The following is a 19,687-nucleotide window of genomic DNA, read 5'->3' as shown; positions in this document are numbered from 1 at the left end:
AAAATTGCTGAAACCGTTTGAGAAGTATTCACTTCAGCACACACTAGCTACACAGCAGAGAGAAACAAGAACTTAAAAGTGTCCAGCTAAGCTCCTCCTCCCCGCTGACCAGCACAAGAAGAAATACTTACTCTTGTAGAGAAGTCTGAACATTAAGAGCATTTTTGCTACTGCAAGTGGCCAGTGGAAAGAACAAAATAATCTTGTCTTCTGAGGAGCCACAGGCTACCTCTTCAGCTTCACAGCCTGCTGAGGCTCTGTATGGGGTTCTGATAAACCTAGCAACTTGCAGCTCTTTCAGACAAAGGAAATCACAGTGCTACCAGGGCTAAAAGTATTCTGGACCATTTACATTACCCACCCTACAGCATAAGAATAAATCAAAAGGGGCAACAGATTGAAGTGGTAAGCTTTACTAGGACACAGCTGGCCCTGCAGATTTGTATGTTATTTTCCCAAGTGCACAGGAAGTAGAGCTTACAAAGAGGGTGGCAGGTCAACTTCACAGAACTATCCAAAGCTTTTGTCTTGTTTAGAATGAGATTTAAAGTAAGTTCCTCCTCACCTGAAACAGTAGCGCTCCAGAAAAATCCCTAGAGTCAGATCATTTTTCCCATAGAATTCCATGGTCACAATCCTGAAGCAGAGAAAAAAAAGCTTTAGAGGGTGGATGCTGCCACTATTAGTTGTGCAATGGCCTTTAGGGGCACAGATGTGCACCCACTGCTGGTTTGTTTTCAGTCCTGTATACCTCCAATGGCTTCTTCTCACTCTTCACTCTTTACTGTCAAGTTTGCTCATAATGAGCTCAGAGTCTTACTAGAACAACTTTGACATTTAAAAGTTAAATACAATTCAACTGCGCTTTTGAAGACCATATTCAAGAATATCCACGCACCAAAAACTAGACAGTTGGAAGCTTCAAACACTAACTTTTGAACAGTTGCAGTTTCATATAGAATATGAAAAAACCTTAAGAAAACCTTATTCTTCTAGAAGATTTAACAGCAACTTTTATTTCCTCAGGACCTGAGGTGGCCAAGCCACTTAAAATGTGCCATAATTCAGATATCTCTAGTATCAGTAATTTACATACTCTTATTGCTGCTGTTTAGAGCTTATTGCCACCTTCTTTGGTTCCTTACTAAGTTTTTTACAGGCATTCTAGACCTTTCCCTGTGAGAAAGCTATCTCTATATTTTCACCTGAGCTACAGGATGAAACACCAAGATCTGTCCTGTTCAACTGGGTTAAATGCATGTAATTAACAAATTACAGCCCCCTAAGATGGAAACGCAGTTAAAGCACTTTACCCCACTGATTAGAATATGAGAAAGATAGCAATATATTCAAATGCCACTCTCAGATGATACAATCTAGAAGTATTATGAGATTCTCTCAAAGCTTATTTTTGGGCTTAGACATTCTTCTGTGTTTATATACTCTTCTCTACGAGACAGCATAAACCACCATACCCACACATACATTACTCTGCAGTGAAAGGACCAACAAAAGCATTTGGGTTTAGGCTGGGCTTTCTCATTCTTGCCTTGGGAATTACACAAATGCTAAGGGATACTGCTCTGGATCCACCTGACCAGGAAAGATAAAATTCTTCTGGCAATAGCTCCTGTTACCGGATAAGCACAACCTACCAAGGAGTCCTCAAAGAAATACTGCTAAAGGGCAAGCACTGACCTTGACTTAGGAAAAACAAAGATAGCAACTATACAAGCTGTAAAAGATTCATTTTCATACCAGGGGCTAACACAGGCACTTGGAGCATTGCTGGACTGAGCAGAAGAACTACTGAAGAGAACACAGAGCCTCTGATGGTTTACTGGACTCAGGCAATCCACCTGGTAGAGAGAAAAACAACTCATTTACTGATCACAGATATCTCCATCCACAAACAACTCCCAATGAAGTTTTGTTCTAGTAGTTTTATTTACAAACAAATCTCTGTTTGCTCCCTCTGTACAGATTAACCTTACATTATCTCTGAGCTTCCAGTAGACTCATATGCTGTGTAATGGCTAACTGCTCTTCTTAGAACAGAGTAACTAACATGCAGAATTAAATCAGTGTGGATTCAGATGTTTCTGTGGAAAGCAAGGGAAGCAGAAAACAACAAAACCCCGAAGAAACGTCCAGTCTCCAAAGCACTGTACAATTTAGGACACCTTGGAGTCAAAATTCTGCCAATGTGTTATACCTCAGTTACTCATTCAGACTACAGAAAGACTTCCAGCTTTCTGTCCTTTGTGAAGAGATTTACCATGCTGCTGCTGGAATGAATTTATTTCCCCTTCCACACCCTACAAAACTATGAAGTTACCAAATATTTTTCTTTGATCATTGAATACATTTAAAGCAGCATCAACCAGAGCAAGGGCTACTTTTATGGTTTGTAAGATTATGGCCTGTGAAGCTACAAAGATGTATATTTAAGCACCAGTCAAAAAGTGACTTCTCTTCATGAATTTGGAGGCTGATTGGCTCAGGAACCACAATGTGCAAGCATTGTTAGAGATCAGTTTTGCTGTTCTTGTTCAAGAAAATCCCAAGATCATTCTCATTAGATACAAGTTAGATGCTTTTATGACAGTTTCTCCAAACTTTAAAGTACTTTGAATTACAAACATACATTGCTCCGCTTCAAAATTTCAAGATTAAAGTGGAGGAGGGGTAAGACCTACATTTCTTCAGATATGCACTTAAATGCTTTGATGTAATTACAGCATACTGCTGTTTCTATGACATTACAGCCTCTGAAGATGAACATACTACACTTGCAGAAATCACTGATATAAGCATAAGGAAAGCTCAGTTTCAGAAACTTCTTTAAGTTGGCTCCTCTTTCATATACTTGCTTTCAGAAACCAGTTATGTATAACTGAGCTGAATAGGGAGTGTACTATTTCAATATATCAATTCTTGGCTGAATGTGCATTTCTCAGAAAGTAGTCTCACAACCTCTTCCCTTCTCAGGGAAATTTTGCAGTATCTTGTTCTGCTTTCTTATATTCAGAGAGTCCCTGGCTATATTGACTTAAGTGACCAGAGCACTGCAATCTAAAATGCAATTTTGATACAGTCTAAAACAAATATTTAAAATTAAAAGAAAAGAAAAAAACACCACACAAAAAAGAAAAATACAAACAAAAAACCCACAAGCCCAACAAACAAATAACACAACCAAAACCAAACACCCAACTACGAAAAAACCACCGCAAATAAAATCCAACCAACAAAAACAAACACAAATGAACAAAAAAAACCCCACACACAAGTTTCAGGCAACTGGGGTTTAGAACTTAATAGGAGACACTAGACCTTCTGTCCTACCAGGAGAAACTGACTTAACTTGGGGTTTCTGTAACACAGCTTTGAATCTTACCTTGTGGGACCACGAGGATTCAGTTTGAGCCAGACCCTTCTCATCCTCTTCAATTCTACATCCAGTTTTTCCAGCAGGGACATTAGACACATCCTTACTTTGGGCAAAGGGATCTGTGCTTTTCTGTAGTATCCTCCCTCCTCTAGCCCGATAGTCAGCCAGCATTCTGGCTAAGCTCTGGCTGTCACCTAGATGTTGTGCTATTCTAGTATTAACCAACTCGTGAGAAGGTAAAATTTGGATAGCCTTGGCTTGGATGCTCCCATTCATCCCTTGTAGTCCAGAGAGATCCCGCAATAATTGTCTCTTCCTTCTGCTCTCCAACTCCTTGTATTCCTTATTGAGGAGAGGAGACCAATAAACCTGCTCAGGGAAGTATTCCCGGGCAGGGCATCTCATGCCTTTTTCAGTCAAAAGGAACGGTTCGCGGAACATCATTACAGGAGAAATACAGAGAATGACATCTTTCAACTCCTGCTTAAACGCTGCAGAGTAAGTCTTGAGACGATCCTCAGAAGAAGTTACCTCTTCTGTAATATATAAACCAGTATCATCCTGGAGGGGGTCTCTGAAGACTCTCATTTGACTCTTGGACTCCTGCAGATCATCTGCCTGTTGAAGAGGCTCTAGTGTCTGGTTGTCCAAGTGCTGGTCCATACCATGGAGGGGCAGCAGGGATGTTTCAGGTACTGTAGAAGGTACAGAGTTGAACACTGGATACTGTAACTCCACTTTATGGTGCTCTTGCTGTTTTGAGGGCATGGTTTCCAGCTGACTGTTCTCTTGGTCACTTCTTTCAAACAAACCTCTTTGTTCAAGCAAGCTGACCTCATCAGAGGACACTGACTCAGAGATCACAGGCAGCTTTTCAGAGGACAGTTCAATGTCTCTGACTGCTGTGCTGAAATCATCACCATTGAAGAGGTTATGTTCATTTTCATCTCCTGGGTCCTCAATAAGGGAGTGAAAGGAAGTGTTTTTGGTCAGTGTAGGAGGCATGGCAAATTCATCCATAAGGAAAGAGATTTCCAGCTGGGAATGATAAGCCACACAGACCATGAAGATTAAGATCTCTTTCACACGGGCCAGCTCATACTCTGCAGCACCACACAACTTGATTGTGCAACCCAAGTGCTGGGGACACCCTTCAAAGAACATCAGGGTTTTTGTCTGATCTTGAAGGAAAAAAAAAGAAAAAACAAACAACAAATAAAAGGAATTAGGATGACCAACCAACTACAATTAACCTGCTCTTAGGTATCTCACACACTGAAGAGACTGTAACAGACCGAGCAAGTTACAATAGCACAATCCAGCAGCAGAAATTCACATCGCTGTACTGAAATAACTTATTTTTGCAAGTAAAATGAGCAAAATGAAAACTTCTCCTGTTTTGTCAAACAAGTCATTAAAAAGTACAAATGAAGGCCACATGGAACATTCGCCTAACCAGCTTATTCTAACATCACTTTAGACTCTGTAGCAGTGAAGCAAAACTATAGTCCCAGGCACATTCACTCATCCTTACAAGTCAAAAGCCTACATGATTTTGAGGCTAGAAAGGAGCAAGAAGAGGAAGAGATATAAAGCCTGCATCTCCACAAAGATTTGTATCAACAGCATATACGTGTGCCATCACCACTGGTAATCTGTCAAGCAGACTTCCACTGCTTAAATGGGTTTACAGAGAAAAAGGAAGGCAGTTTCTCAAAGCAGCACTATGACTGGATGAGGGACAGCATGCACAAATTCGAACAAGACAAATTTTGTATATTGGATATGTTACAGATGGATCATATGAATCTTCAGGGTTCCTTTCCAACCCTGGCTATTCTATGATTCTGCCTCTATGCAGATAAACTCTTTATAGTGAAGACGGTTAAGCAACTAAACAGGTGCCCACACAGGCTATGAAATCTCTGTTGTGCAGTGTTTTAACAGTTGGCTCACAAAGCCCTGAGAAATCTGATCCTTAACTGAAATTAATGCTTCCTGTTTTGAACATGAAGTTGGACTAGAAAAGCTCCAGAGTGGTGGGAAGAGAAACACTTTGGAAGGAAGAAGGCAGCCTAATTAAAATCTAGTGTTTTTCATCTTAGTAAGAGCGTGCTTTTGCGTTCACAGCCAGTTAGTTCACTGTAATTCCAAGATGTAACAGAAGAAACATGAGCAGGAAGGATTATACTTGATCACACAAAGCACCCAACAGTTTTGCTCATCCTCACTAGATGTAAGTATTTATCCTTTCACACACACAGGCTATGACACATCAACCTTTACTCACCATTGGGCAACTGAAAAACTTGCATATAAAATTTATGACAGGTTCCCAAACGTGGTTTGGTCAACAGCTGATCCATTGACATCACTAAGTCTCCCTGGGTCATTCGACTTACCCGGTCTAACACTTGCTGTAAAACCAGAAAGAACTGTAAGAATTTACAGTGCAAAAAGGATACTAGCATTCTAAGCTTGCTCTCAAAAAACAAACAAACAAAAAAAAAAAAAAAACACAACAAAAAACCCCACCAAAACCCACACATGAACAGCAGAAAGCCTCTCTCAGGGATGCAGACCCCAGGCTAAATGCAGTTACACAAACAAGGACAAGAATCTTCAAAAAGCAGTTGGGTAAATATTTATCATAAGAGGTAAGACTGTGTCCTGTGTCCTTCCTTGAAGACATTTGTATCTGTTCAAGTGAAAAGAGTCCCAGAAGGTACAGTGCAGTCAGCATGGTACTGGCTATCAGGAGCCCAGCCAACACCCACAGCTACTCTGTTAGGCTGTCTGTGCCCTGCCTGACAGGGAAGCTGTCTGGCAATCACTGAGGACCCACAAAGGATTTTGCTAGAAATAGGTGTGAAGACTTAACTCTAGAACCAAGCCAGAATATAAGGACACAGCAGAGTAGCTGTGCAGAGCTTGGAAATCGCTCCCTATGTTTGACTGTCTTGGCACTTTGGAGGAGAAATATCATTAAAGAGAGCCCAGGCTTGCAAAGAGGAGAAAATAACACATCTTTGCTTTCTCTAGGGAGCTTGCTATGAGGAGAAATTACAGAGACACCCCACAAGGCCCAGTCTGGTTCCAACAGAAAATGCTCACCGGCTTCACATTGATGACCAGAGTGATACCATGCTCTAAGAGCATGTCCTGGGCAATTCGGGACACAGTCTTCTCAACAAGGACCAAATTTGGCCTGACATCAACTATCCGCTGTACATAGTTCTTCAGGAACTCCCTTTCCTGCAGACAGGAAAACAGTATGGCAGTCAGCTACTGCAAATCCACCTGAAAACACCTTATACCATTACATGGAAAAGGCTTTAAAAAGTGCTGTAATTACAGTATCTTAAACCAAAGCTGTTTGCAACACTATGTTCTCCACTTACTGAGTGTTGGCACTCAGTGATGTTTCCATTCACAAGGAGTACACCAGTGCTTTATGCCTCTGCAAGTCTGTACACAGAGCCTCAGTCCCTAAATCTGTGCTTGCAGACAGTATTTCTGGAGTGGAATCCCAAACGCTGGGAACTTCAAAATTGCTCTTCTAATCGTGACCACTTCCCACCTTCATCTCACTATCCACACACACTTTTATCAGCATACACAAAGCAGGGCTGCAACTCTATCAGAACTAAAGGCCTACACAGTTGGAGGGTATAGCTCCCCAAGACAGGAGTTCTCAGTTATCTTACTGGTGTTTACAACAGTCAGGTTTTAGAAGTTCTGTGCAAGAGAAAAATATCACTAGAGCAGTTTGCCAGCTCCTCAGAATACAAACATTCATGTTAGCATAGTAAAGATAAAGCTTTTGCGAGAAGCTAACCTTTCCAATTGAAATAGTGTTTCTGTAGTATGTTTTGCCCTGTAGGACTTCAATGCAGATACACATGTACCATCATGTTCTGAAGCAAACACTGGAAAACCAGTATTTACAAAGTACAGTAGGTACCTCTACTCCATTCAGACAAAGGACAGGTCTCAGTTTAAGTTTTTACTAGAAAAGCAACTCACTAGGCAGAAAGAAGTTTTATTGCTAAAGCTTTCACATCTGTAATCCTGTCTATTAATCACTAAACACAAGTGCTCTTAAATGCACTCTAAGGAAACAGTCAAATACAGTAACAAGCTTTATGGACCAAGCTCAGTAGGGCACCAAATACCCTTGCTATAGGCATCCTGGCAAACACCCAAAGACCAATTCTCAGCATGTCAGATAAAAGCTCTCTCCATTTCAGTGTTTCCATACTTGAGGCAACTCCCTGCTCACAGGGAAGGTATCATTCCAAAATGGTATTTTGTAGTTTGTTACTTGGTTTAATTGGTTGTTGTCCCATTTTTCCAAGCCTGGCAAGAAATAATATGGGTGCAATCTAACCCTCACCTATACTCTTCTCTAATATTTCTTCACATACATAAACCATATCTAGTTATGACCTGTATTCTCCTTATATAGTGTACCATTAAAAACAAAATGTGTTTTCTAAAACACTGTATTTAATTATGTGGATCATAAGATCATTTAATATATGTAACTTGACAACAAAACCCTCAGCACAAGACTACAAGGTTTGTATTGTATTTCCTGCAGGTGTCGTCTTAGCTAGCTGCAGAAAAAAAATTTTTCTTTCCTATGCAATCCCACTTACTCATCTCAATCTTATACAGTAAAAAAATCAGACATGCACTAGAGTTCAGACAATTTTAACCAAGAACAAAAGCACACTCTCACCTGAAGCACAATAGGGTCTATGCAAGTAAACTTAGTTTCTTCTCGATAGAGGTACTCAATTGAGCACTTCAGCAGAAGAATTTTGGGATTTTTTAAGCAAGAATTCATCTAAGACAGACATAAAAATAGTTAAAACTAAAATACAAACACCTGAAAAGGAAAAAGTATACAAGGTAAGACAGGCTTCCCACAAATGATTTATTTTGTTACCCAAAAAGCAGCAGCTATCTCTCCCCCACAAACTCAACTACATATTCTTCCTTAAGATGTTACAACCAGCTGCTGGCATTTCACAGCTACTACCCAGTGAGAGTGCAATCCTGGAGGTTTCTACAGTCACCCACAAGAAGCCTAAAGTCTCAATACAGTTCAGAGCCTCCACCCAGATCACTTCTATCTTGACCTCCTGCCTTATTTAAGGGCTCACTTTACTACACTGCTGTAAGTCAGAACTACAAATACCTTTTTATGGCTAAAACTTGGGGTAATTATTAGATGCCTTCTGGGGTGGCAGGGGTGGAAAGGATGTTTTTCAGTACATGTATGAGGAAAGCTTTTCCCTCTAGAATCTCCAAGATACAAGAAAACAGCCTGGAAAATAAATGCTTTAAAAGCAGTTCTTGTTTAGGTTCTCAAATTAGAGAAAGAACACAAATCTTGAGTGGCAGGAGAAGCTTCACAACACCAAAAGAAAGCCACAGTACACTTGTCTCCTCAGCACACACTGCAGCCTGCACTTGATTAATCACACCTGAGTTACCTTTTTATGTGCAACATTCTTAGTGCAAACAAATCCATTCACCACCATGGAGTCAAATTTCTTTCCACCAGGGATCTAACAAAGCAAAGAACATTTTTAGAACTGTCATATACTCATGCAGTAAACCTAGTACACAGAATACCCATTGTAGCTCATGGGCAAGCTTCAGCTACACCCTCAATTACCAGATGAAAGATCACATACAGTCATGCTGAACATACAACTGGCAAAGCAGTAAGTTCCAGGATCTCTATGCTCCTCCCAGTAGCTGCTTATTTGCTAAAGAAGGGAATCTAACTTCTACAGGCCATGGGGAGTATATACCTTTGCACATGCCACTTGTACTGACAGAGAAGTTGTAAGGAAAGGAAATGCAGAAAAAACAAAAAGAAAAACCAAACCAAAGAGATCTCTGCCTACGATTTCATCATACACTTGACTGGTATGCCTACAGTCACAAACAGTCACAAAAGGAATAAATATGAAACAGGTTTCTGCATAACATGTTTCAGAGGACGTTTCTGTCATCAGCACATCACAACAACAGACAGCTACAAAGAGTTTTCACCTCTGAACACCTGCTCTTTGAACTGGAGTTTCAGAAGACCCAGCAACAACTGTTGCTTCCTGGAGAGATGCCACAGAGCTACCAACAGAACCATAAGGCTCTCCTCATATCTTACATGGCTTCCAAACAAAATAGGGCTCCTGAGGTGAATTTTCTCAAAGAAAAGCAAGCCTTCGATCCTCAGCTACACTAGCTCCTTGGATATTAATTTCGTATGAACCTCTCAGAAAAAACTCTGCATGCCCCAGCTCCAGCCACCTGACAAAACTGGATGCATCACCTCATAACAACTACATTTTCCTCTTGAAGAAAGCCATTGTACCTGGCATGGGAGGAGTTCAGTCCTACATAATGGACAGTTACAGGGCAATAGATTGCTACACAGTCCTGCAAGATATACTTATCCAGCATTCAGTACATTGCCAATCCAAGCACAAAATAAGCTGAAACCAAAAGAAGGAAGCAAATCATTATAGAGGTGTTGCTTTCTTGCTACCTTCTGCAGCCTACAGCCTGAAAGAAGAGGTCAGCTCCAGGCACTAAAGCATTTTTCGTAAGACACAAACTTCCTCCTGTGCAACATTTTCTAGAACCCCACCTTATCCAAAGGCTATGTTTGTCAATTACATCTCTGAACATGCTGGGAGCAGCGGGAAGGGGACTCTTCAAAACAAGGGGTGCTGCCAATAGCTACATCCTTTTGCTTCCCTACATACACTGTCTGAAACTTACCTTTTTGATGTGGACAAACTGTCGGATATCCATGTCATCATCTCTGTTCTTGACATCAGGCCGCACAGTTTGTACTACCTGACAGACCACAGGTACAATAATATCCCTCCAGGAGAGTGACAAGGACTCATTGTACAGAAGCTGCTGAAGCAATGCCATCATGTGGTTGTGATTAGCAGACCTGTAAAAAGTGCAAAATACAGAATTCTCATGTGAAAAATACAGTGCAATATTTAGTTGAAGTCACATTTCAGAAGTAAGTTTCTTAACATTTGGAGTGCAGGACACCCTCTGAAGGAATAGCTGCCTAGAATGTTCTACAGTCGGCTCTGGTCCAGTACTTCAATATATAAAAATCACAGGGGGGAAAAAAATAATAAAAATCTACTGTAAAAATGCTATTTTCTTAATGCACATTAACTCCTTTTACTGCCCACTGTAGATGAAGTCCCACTGAAAACTGGTGGAATTGTTATTCAAGATACATAAATTTCTTTTTCTACATGTTTCTTACAGCAGCCTTTCCATGGCTTGTTTCTCCCCATTCTCTTCTCTCAGCAGATCCAGATTGCTGTTGTGCCAGCCTAGGGGTGTGAAAAGCAGTTCTTTGGACTTTTCCTCCACCCTTCTGTTGAATAATGACTCTACAAGAGACAAACAAACTTTGGTAAGACAAGATCACAGTTGAATGCTCGTGTCTTTCTGAAAGGCTACTTTGAAAAGGAAAAAAATTACTAAGACATGAAGTCTAAGCTTCTTGAAATACTTACTTGGAGCTAGACTCGTGGTAACTGGCTGTTAAAAGAGTGTTACAGTGGTGGTAATACAAAGTATAAGTGAACTTCTAAAATTCTTTTTACTGCTAATATAGAGCAGGTGAATTTCTCTTCTGGAACTGAATTGTTACAAAGTTTGTTAAAAAAAAAAATCTTACATCCCAGTTTTGCCTATAAATAAGCAGCAAATTCCAAATATCATGTACTTTTGTAGTAGATAATTATAATGCTGTTTAGACTTAGAACATTGGTCAAAAGCACTAACTTGGATCCACAAAAAGCTGCTGCTTTGAAGACATCTATGTGTAAGTGGCATTAAAAGACACAGCTATTTCATTCAGGCTGCCGCACAAGTATCAAAAATACCTTGGTAAAGGCCTTGTTTAGTGCATCTCCTAAACATACTTTAAATAAATGTTATGCTACCAATTCAGATGTCAGACTTTGAACCTTGATGGGACTTGCAGCCCTGATCCCACACGCTACCACTTTGCTGCTTGGGTGCAAAGGGAGCTGCCAGCAAGCCAGCTCACCTAGCATATGTCACAGTATTTAATACTACAGAACTCTCAAGGATCTTATGCCAAGAAAGTGGCACAAGCTCTTCAAAAGATCTCAGTACATCTTCTCACCTCTATTTATCTAACTATCACATACACAAATATCCTTCAGCTACAATAAACAGGATTCCAATGAAAGCTTTATCCACCAAATACAATTTTTAATCCTAAATGTCAACATGAACTATAGCCATTTGTGCAGCAACTCCTCCTCCTGTTTTGCAGTATCAGATTAGAAGTTATTTCAGCACAGCATTGTCTGCTTTGAGAGAGTTACTAGGTTACTTCCCACACAGGTATTACAATACAATAAGGGGAAGTTATAAACTTCTCCATTCTTACAGTGGCTGACTATAAGTCATTCACGCTAGTAGTGCATAAATTTTAATCAGCAAGTATGTAAGCCTTCAGAATTCAACCTTTAAACTCCCCAGAATGCAAAATAGTAATCTAAGCAGGAATATTGGAAGAAAAACAAGACAAGCAAAAAACCCACCAACAACCAACACTATTTAAAAACAACAATTAACTTATTCCAGCTGTTCCATACATAAAAATTAGCTGTGCAGAAGATTAACAAAAGTTACGTTAATTTCTTCTCTTTCCTTTCTCCTGCAGAAGCTCAGTTAAAAACAAAGCTTCAGTTTAATCAGAGACTTCATTTTCCTGGCTGCACAGACATCAGGGTTCCCCCTTACTTCCTCCACTTATGAGGTCACAAAATCAATAAATGGAAGAAAAACAAGCCCACAAGTGCACCTGGCTATGACATTGGAAGTCAAATGGGTTTTAAAACTCACAGCTGTGTCTAATGGCCTTTCATTTCAAAAGTAGTGGTGGTGGTGGTGGTGATGACCAGAAACTCAAAGATTTAAAAGACGAAGCTTTAAGCTATTCCATAGAAGCGGTGTCATTAATCATACCACATCTTCATTTGTTTGCACAGAAATTTAGAAACAGTGTCTCTTATGTAAGGTGTGTGGGTGAAGAAGTTGTGAACATACTTGCCTCTTAGGATTTCTTTAAAAAAAAAAAAAAGTAAAAGCTTTTTATGAGTGTTTTTGAATGAAGAAATCTGAGAAGTGAAAGAAATTAAAGCTAGAAAGTGCATTCAAAAATGTTATAACTTATCTATCAGTTTTAGCACAAATAAGTTCAAATTTACTGTCAAATATTTCTAAAGGGTTAATGTCCTATTAGAGGAATACTGAGGAATTTTTATCATTATATCATAGCTGCACAACAGAAACATTTGAAGTTTATCCTTACCTTTAATAAAAGCATCACTTATAGAGAACATCTGCTGCCCTCCGTTTTCAGGATTCAAGTACTCTGAAAGAAGAGAGAAGAAAGAGATAGGCGGAGCCAAAAACAAATGACAAGTTACACTGGTGCACCCATACAATTACCATGTACACACCCACACCCAAAGCAGCACTATTACTCATCCAAGTGTTTAGTCACCAATTTAGCAACAGCCTGATGAGTAGTCAAGACAAGAATATCCTCTCATTCTTGTTCTATCAAAAAGTTCCAAGGTGACAAGAAAAAAAATACTTATTACTGTGAAAAAACAAAACAAAGTAGATGAGAGCAAAGACTGAACTACAAGTTAAGAGTCTGTTTTTCCCATGGACCCACAATACACTTCTCTACATTTGAATGAGAATGTATTAAGCTGCCAGCAGACACCATGAGAATGTCCACGCATGGAATGACCTTCTCACTCCAGTCTAAAAACACACCTTCAGGAGTAATTTTGCTCTCACACTCCAATGAAGTGTCTCAGACCGAAAGGCAGACCAGCCATAAGATTTATTTGACACACTGGACGAAACAAAAGACAGCCTGCCTTTCAAAAGCTACAAATGTAAACTCTAAAACAGCTTAAAGTGTTCTGAGAAATCTGTGCTGACAGAGGCAGACTCTCAGCAACAAAGGAAAGCAAACGTTATGTATCACTTTACATGGGGGAAATAGGATGAAGCTCTACCTACTACATTTTAAGTGTGCCACATCTTAATCTTTCATGCAGGCTGCCTGGCTACCAAAACCTTGTGTTCTCCAGAGGCCATTAGCTTGTTAGGGTTTCAGCTGGTTCCTTGCTTCTATAAAGAGGGATTGTACCACAGGGAGACAAGGACGATAACCCAATTGCTTATACAGGGTGATGATCCAAAGTCTGAAGCTAACTACCACCTTTCCTGAGAATGGACCAGACCTACTGCCACAAAGCGAACACAAAGCCAGGCACCTTTCAGACACTGACAGCAAGCAACAGAAAGGTGACAGGACACAAACCATCACAAGTCTCTAATTACCAACACTCAAGAGACTCTTACATGCCACCAGTTTAAAAAGCTGAATTTGTCTGCAGTTGCCTAGTTTGCAAACAGACACTCCATAGACATACTGCACCAAAGAGAAGTTGCAAGCCTCCTTTGCAGCTTGATGGTTGTCTGCAGATTCCTCTCACCTCCTCCTTAGATGAAGAATTTATTACAAGCAACTTGCTGCTTCAGAAAAGCTGGCTCACCCTCAGCATTCACTCCCCCACAGACTAACTAGAGAAAGTTAGGTCATGCTCTATGTACACATGAGCATGTATACTAGCACCTCCATCCTTCTCCACCTTGTAACATCCTCAGGGCAGCAGCTGCGTACGCACTCAAATTAAGTCTGACACATACTCCTGCCTGGCACGGCCAAGGCAGGAGCTAATTCCATCTGAAACCTAACCCTAGTTATGCTCTGGACAAAGACACAGGTGGCACCTCCAAACCAGGAATGCTTCTCATCAATATAGCTTCATCTTCTATAGCTTTGCTTCCAACTGAATAAACTGGAGCAGTTCGTGAAGAACTGCATGATGTGGGAAGGACTCACATTAGAAAAGATCATGGAGAACTGTCTCCTGTGGAAAGGACACCAGGCTGGAGTAGGAAACAAGTGTGAGGAGTCCACCCATTGAGAAGGAAGGAGACAGTATGCAACAACGAATTGACTGCAAACCCCTTTACCCATTACCCCTGCACCACCAGAGGGAAGCAGGTAGAGAAAATGGGGAGTAAAGTTAAGTCTATGAAGAAGAGAGAGGTTTTATTTCTCATTATTGTGCTCTGATTTGATTGGTAACAAGCTGAGTTCTTCTCTTCCCAAGAAGTATCTGTTTTACCCATAACCATAACTGATGAGCGATTCAGCACCCAGGAGCCTTTCATTCATTTTCTCCTCCCTAACCCACCAGAGGAGATAAGCAAGCAAGTAGCCCCGTGGTGCTTTGTTGTCAGATGGGCTCAGACCACCACATACACACTATAAAGTGCCACTGTCCTTAGGCAGATGATACTATAAATGAGTCACTATACTTGTAAAATACTACAAGCCAGCTAACTTGGAGTCACTAGAATTTCATGGAAACACACCAGACATTAGTCAGCCTATAACATCACAAGAAGTCCTGCGATTAGACTCAGACCATATGCAAAGTACTGTGTTCTGAAACACAGCTGATACATTACAGGTCTTGCTTCAAAGCAGCTGACCTCTGTGACTGGTGGAAATTGCATATCCCTTAACCATTTTAAGAAACCCACTAATCACTTAGATCAAAGTTGATCTGGACTTCTCAAACCCCTGTTTTGTCCTGTCGGTCCTCCCACAACAGCTGTACTTTGCACAGTTGTGAGGAAATCGAATTACCAGCTTAGAAATGTCAACGTGATTTTCAGTTTTACTTAATTTTCTTTGAAATAATGAAGTCACTGTCATCCAGTCTGAGGACAAAAGACAATTCTAATAAAAACAAGCCCAACACATGCCCATTATAGTCACAGAGAAGGTACTGACCCCTGACAGCAGCAAACACAGTGTCACTGATTGGCTACAGGAGCTTAACTACCTAGTTTTGGCTGCCTAATCATTGTGACACTCTAACATCCTGGATGGCATCTTTTGTTGAATAAAGCCAGGGTAAATCAGGAATACAGAGTGAAAGTCTTTGCACTCCAGTACTTCCAGAACGAAGTTTTACAAGTCATTCATTTCACTGCTCTAGGCACTGCGGTATGCACTATAGAGTTTTGTGACCCAATTTTTGAAGGCCTTGAATAACACACATCAGAGTACCCACAAAACTTTAGTCTCCCTATTGCCAAGATGTGCTTTTTGCTATTTGTGATGTTGTCATACATTTTAACTGGTTGATCCCTGGTTAAGTCTTTCCTCCAGAGCCTCGCACGGCAGGAATACAAGCCATTATTTCCAGTAAGTCCCCTGTATTTGCAGAGGATACCAATTTTTAAAAAAAAAAAAAAAAAAAAAAAAAAAAAACTCTTCATGGTGCACTTTTATAACTCACATCTCCATTCTATCTCATTTCTGGGCATATTATTGGTATTTTCCCCTCAATGGAAACCCATCCTCTTAAAAGGAATTGCTCCTGGTTTCCCACTACTAATTACACCCCTCAGAATAACCTGGCTAAGAGATACACAATTCAGGAACAGATAACAAACACTAGTCAGCAGAGATTCACCAAAGATAGCAGAAGGGTGCCAACATATATAATTCAAAGGCAGAAGTCTCTTTCCTTTGAGTTCCACCACCACTTGCCTTTTCTGCCAAACTTCTCTGAGCTCTCCATCATCAAAACCTTTCTCATAGGAGTTTCATTTCTAGCTGTAAGCCTTGATTTGGTCAACTGCTTTCGAGAGAATCAGGCTCTCTTACATTTCCTCTACATCATGCACTGCCTTTTGTATGAGAAGATAATGACTGAGATGTCTACAACCCTAGAGGACTATCCCTCTAGAAGTCCTTTAACACTGGCCACAGTCAAGCTGATTACTGCCTGCTTTACTGTCAACACACATAGATAAACTGGCTACAGCTGTAAATTAATAAACTAGTGAAGCACACCTGGGCCTGTTTCAAGCTCACTTAATAGAGCATCCCTCCTTCCTAAAAGGAATTCATTGATACATTCTTCTCCACATCTTTCCTTCCCTGCAGATGCATTTGCTTTTCATTTCATTAGGCAGTTGAAAACAAGTTGAAAGGAAGCAATAACGAGCTGGTGTCAGTAGTGCTGATAACCCATCCAACATCAACTCAATGTTCTGCCCCTTTCTTTGAGAGAAAAAAATAAGTTAGATTTCCCTCCTTCTGGATGTGTATTTAGCAAATAACAAAAGGTAGCTACAACAGGCACTGACAAACGCTACATCTAATTTGCCTCACTCTCTCCCCCATGTCTAACATACTTTGAAAGTCAGCTGTGACCAGCTCTCCTTCATCACTCTCCTCAGTGACCATTACAGAGTTTCAGAAAATGCCATCTGTATAGTAAGAATAAGGTAAATCTTGCATTCTGATCCATAACAACAGAAGAAATCCATCCACCTTAGGTCTCCAAATTATTTAACACTGGATCATCTTGTAAAGTTGGAAATACTGAAGGGATAGGGTGAAACAAAAACTTAGAGTAAGAAAACCCTTATAAGTAGACAAAGATAGAAGTCTACAAAGCTGATGAAACCCTAGGTAAGGAAGCGAGGCAAAGACATCAGTAGCTACCCAGCATGAAAAGCAACTAGAATATATGAGACTCAAGCCAGTGGCAAGCCCTGGTTTCAGTCAGCCTTTGTCCAATTTAGAGAATGCACCTGTCAACAGGCATTATTTTTTTCCATAAAGATTTTGCTTATAGTTAAGAATCTTTCAATTTAGTTCTTATTTGGGAGAAAAAAAAATTCAAAACAAGTCTTCAACACTGAGTATGACTTCCTACTTCACTTAGGTAGATGTTGTCTTCTAAACAAATATTTTATATATGGATTAAGTTAGGCCTTATTGCTCACCAGTAAGATTATTCTGTCAAATAGAAACTTATTACAAACAATTAGAAGCCAGCACAGAGCTCCTGTAAGTTAATTTTGTTTGTTTGTTGTTTGTTTTTCTTGCTTGCTTTTCCAGTTTAATCTCAAACTGTAGAGAAACATATCAAACTGGTTTATGCACAGAATATTTTTTTCACCCCAGTTAGCCAAAAATTGTATATGCGGATCCACCCTATTGTGTATGGGCAGGAGACTTTGCTTTAGCTGCTAAGAGAAAGTCACAGGGGAAGTTACACACTCACAGAGAAAGTGTCTCAGTAAGTCTACTGAGCCTCCTCAGAGGTGAGCACATCAAAACTGCAAGTGAGTGTCAGCTAAATATTGTATTTCCCCCTCTGTAAGACAGCTACAAAAGTAGTGTCTAAATGGGTCAATAATATTAGGGCCCAGCTCTCCATCATGTGCAACTCCAGCTGGTGACTACCTCATACCTTTTTGGTCAGCAGGGTGAGGGGGCACATGTGGGTACTTGGAGTGCTTCTTGATATGGAAGTTCACGTTGTCCAGCTCCACGTTCAGGCTGATGGAGGCGGCTGAATCACTGTCCATTGTGGACTGGAAGCTGCTGACTGAAGTGCGCTTGCTAGGGCTGGCGGAGTCTTTTAGTGTTGGGTAAGGGGGAAGATACAGGGAGGAGAAGGGTTCAAATGGGTATCGTGAGGGTACCAGAGAGGAGAAAAATTGTCTTTAATACATAAAGACCAGGAATACAGTGATTTTGTAGTTCTAACCCTATCTTCATGTGCGCATGCTGACATATTGGGCATTCTTTAGTGCATTACTACAGGCTCCAAACCAAACAGAAGTCTGCCTGAGAAAGAGAAGGTGGCAATTTACAGGCTTCTCCTCCATTACAAGTAAGAAGCTTTACCAGTTCCACTAAATGCAAAATACTGCATCTGTCACAAGAACAGGAGGATTAGCTTGGTTGTAGTTTTTTTAGATCCTTACAGCCCCATGTGCACACGCACACACACACACACACACAAAGCAAGACATGGTTAAAACTACTATTTCCCAAAGGAGTGGGGATAACAGGGGAGAAGGCAGAGTGAGAACAAGACTCAGGTGAAACTCACTGGCTAAGTTATCTTCTCCTTCATCAGCAATCTGCTCTGTGTCACTGTCATCAAACTTGATGTCTTTGAACCAGGATGGCTCAGAGTGCCCCTCTACAGAGTTCACAGAGTCACTGTCTGGAGATGGGGTTTCTGAGAACTCCGTGCTCTAGAAGACAAGGGAGGTAAAAAAAAAAAAAAGGTGTAAAAGCACAGCTCTGCTGGAATATTAAGGAGCCTTAGAAAGCAACATGCTACAAATGCAGACCAGGCATTTTAAAAATCATAGAATACTCTCAGTGGGCTGAGTCAGGTTAGTAATAGAGTCACTCCCTTGGAATGAAATGGTAACTCTGAGACAGAAGTATTTCTTTACACTTCCCTTGCTTAGTCTCTGCCTCCTCCCCACAAGTTGTGATTAATTGGCACTAAAGAACAAGTTTACTCTGCTGCATGCACATTTTCTGTCACCACATCTAGCTAAGTGTTTTTGAATGCTTCCTAACCCCAGCCGAGGTGGGTAATGATCATATCATTTACCCACAAATCAGCACATACACCTTTCAGCAGATGCTAATTCTAAGTTACTGTAGCAATTCTGTAACCTGACAAAGTCAGCAGCTACACCCAGAAAGAACCATAGCCTTCCTATTCCTTTTACCTGTAAGGGTCTGTAGAGGGCATACTCATCTCTGAAGAGCTGATCATGATGACTGACACACTCGAGCCAGCGTCCATCAACCAGCGCCTGCCCTATTGCAATGGCTTGGACCCTGGAGGAATACAAATAGAAATTATTTCCTATATCTAGTTATAAATACACGTTTTATGGCACACATATGCTAAAAAATAAAAAAAAAAAGTCATTTGCTACACACCAGTATCCCACTGCCATTCCGACATTATTTAAAATATTGTGGAAGTGTCAGAGTGTTCAAGTATGGAGCTAGATGAGACTGCCAGTACCCTAAACTCAGCTGAGGCATCCACTAGATGAAGACACTGTGCTCCTCCAATACTGTTAGCTTGAGTTTATATATACACAGAGCATCTTGGCTGAGGACAGCTGCCCTACACTTTAAAACCATCTCAGCTTTACCTCCCTCTTGAGAATATACCAAATTCTTTCTACCCACTAATATTAAATACTGACAGCCCTATCAACGAATTTAGCTATCAAATTTAGCTATTCAGA

The 19,687-nt window shown here is 40.5% G+C and overlaps 1 protein-coding gene across 2 annotated transcripts in view; it reads right to left on the bottom strand.

Annotated features, from left to right (window-relative positions):
* The window catches only part of PIKFYVE (phosphoinositide kinase, FYVE-type zinc finger containing), a 55,253-nt gene that overhangs the window by 17,008 nt on the left and 18,558 nt on the right, over positions 1–19,687 (bottom strand). Inside the window, exons 9-21 of one of the 2 annotated variants that reach the window (XM_054381434.1) lie at positions 19,154–19,265; positions 18,514–18,661; positions 17,866–18,033; positions 12,804–12,866; positions 10,713–10,842; positions 10,199–10,379; positions 8,899–8,973; positions 8,139–8,246; positions 6,509–6,649; positions 5,685–5,811; positions 3,401–4,575; positions 1,759–1,859; positions 566–637 (exon numbers count right to left, since the gene is read on the bottom strand). In XM_054381434.1, coding sequence (XP_054237409.1) covers positions 566–637; positions 1,759–1,859; positions 3,401–4,575; positions 5,685–5,811; positions 6,509–6,649; positions 8,139–8,246; positions 8,899–8,973; positions 10,199–10,379; positions 10,713–10,842; positions 12,804–12,866; positions 17,866–18,033; positions 18,514–18,661; positions 19,154–19,265 — 2,601 coding nt within the window. Of the gene's footprint in view, positions 1–565; positions 638–1,758; positions 1,860–3,400; positions 4,576–5,684; positions 5,812–6,508; positions 6,650–8,138; positions 8,247–8,898; positions 8,974–10,198; positions 10,380–10,712; positions 10,843–12,803; positions 12,867–17,854; positions 18,034–18,513; positions 18,662–19,153; positions 19,266–19,687 lie in introns of those variants that run through there. The other variant, XM_054381435.1, reaches the window with a different exon arrangement.

This window comes from Indicator indicator, chromosome 5 (assembly GCF_027791375.1).
Source record: "Indicator indicator isolate 239-I01 chromosome 5, UM_Iind_1.1, whole genome shotgun sequence".
In the NCBI taxonomy this organism is placed as follows: Eukaryota; Metazoa; Chordata; class Aves; order Piciformes; family Indicatoridae; genus Indicator; species Indicator indicator.
Note: the sequence above shows the minus strand (reverse complement) of the source record. Positions and strands in the feature narration are given on the sequence as shown.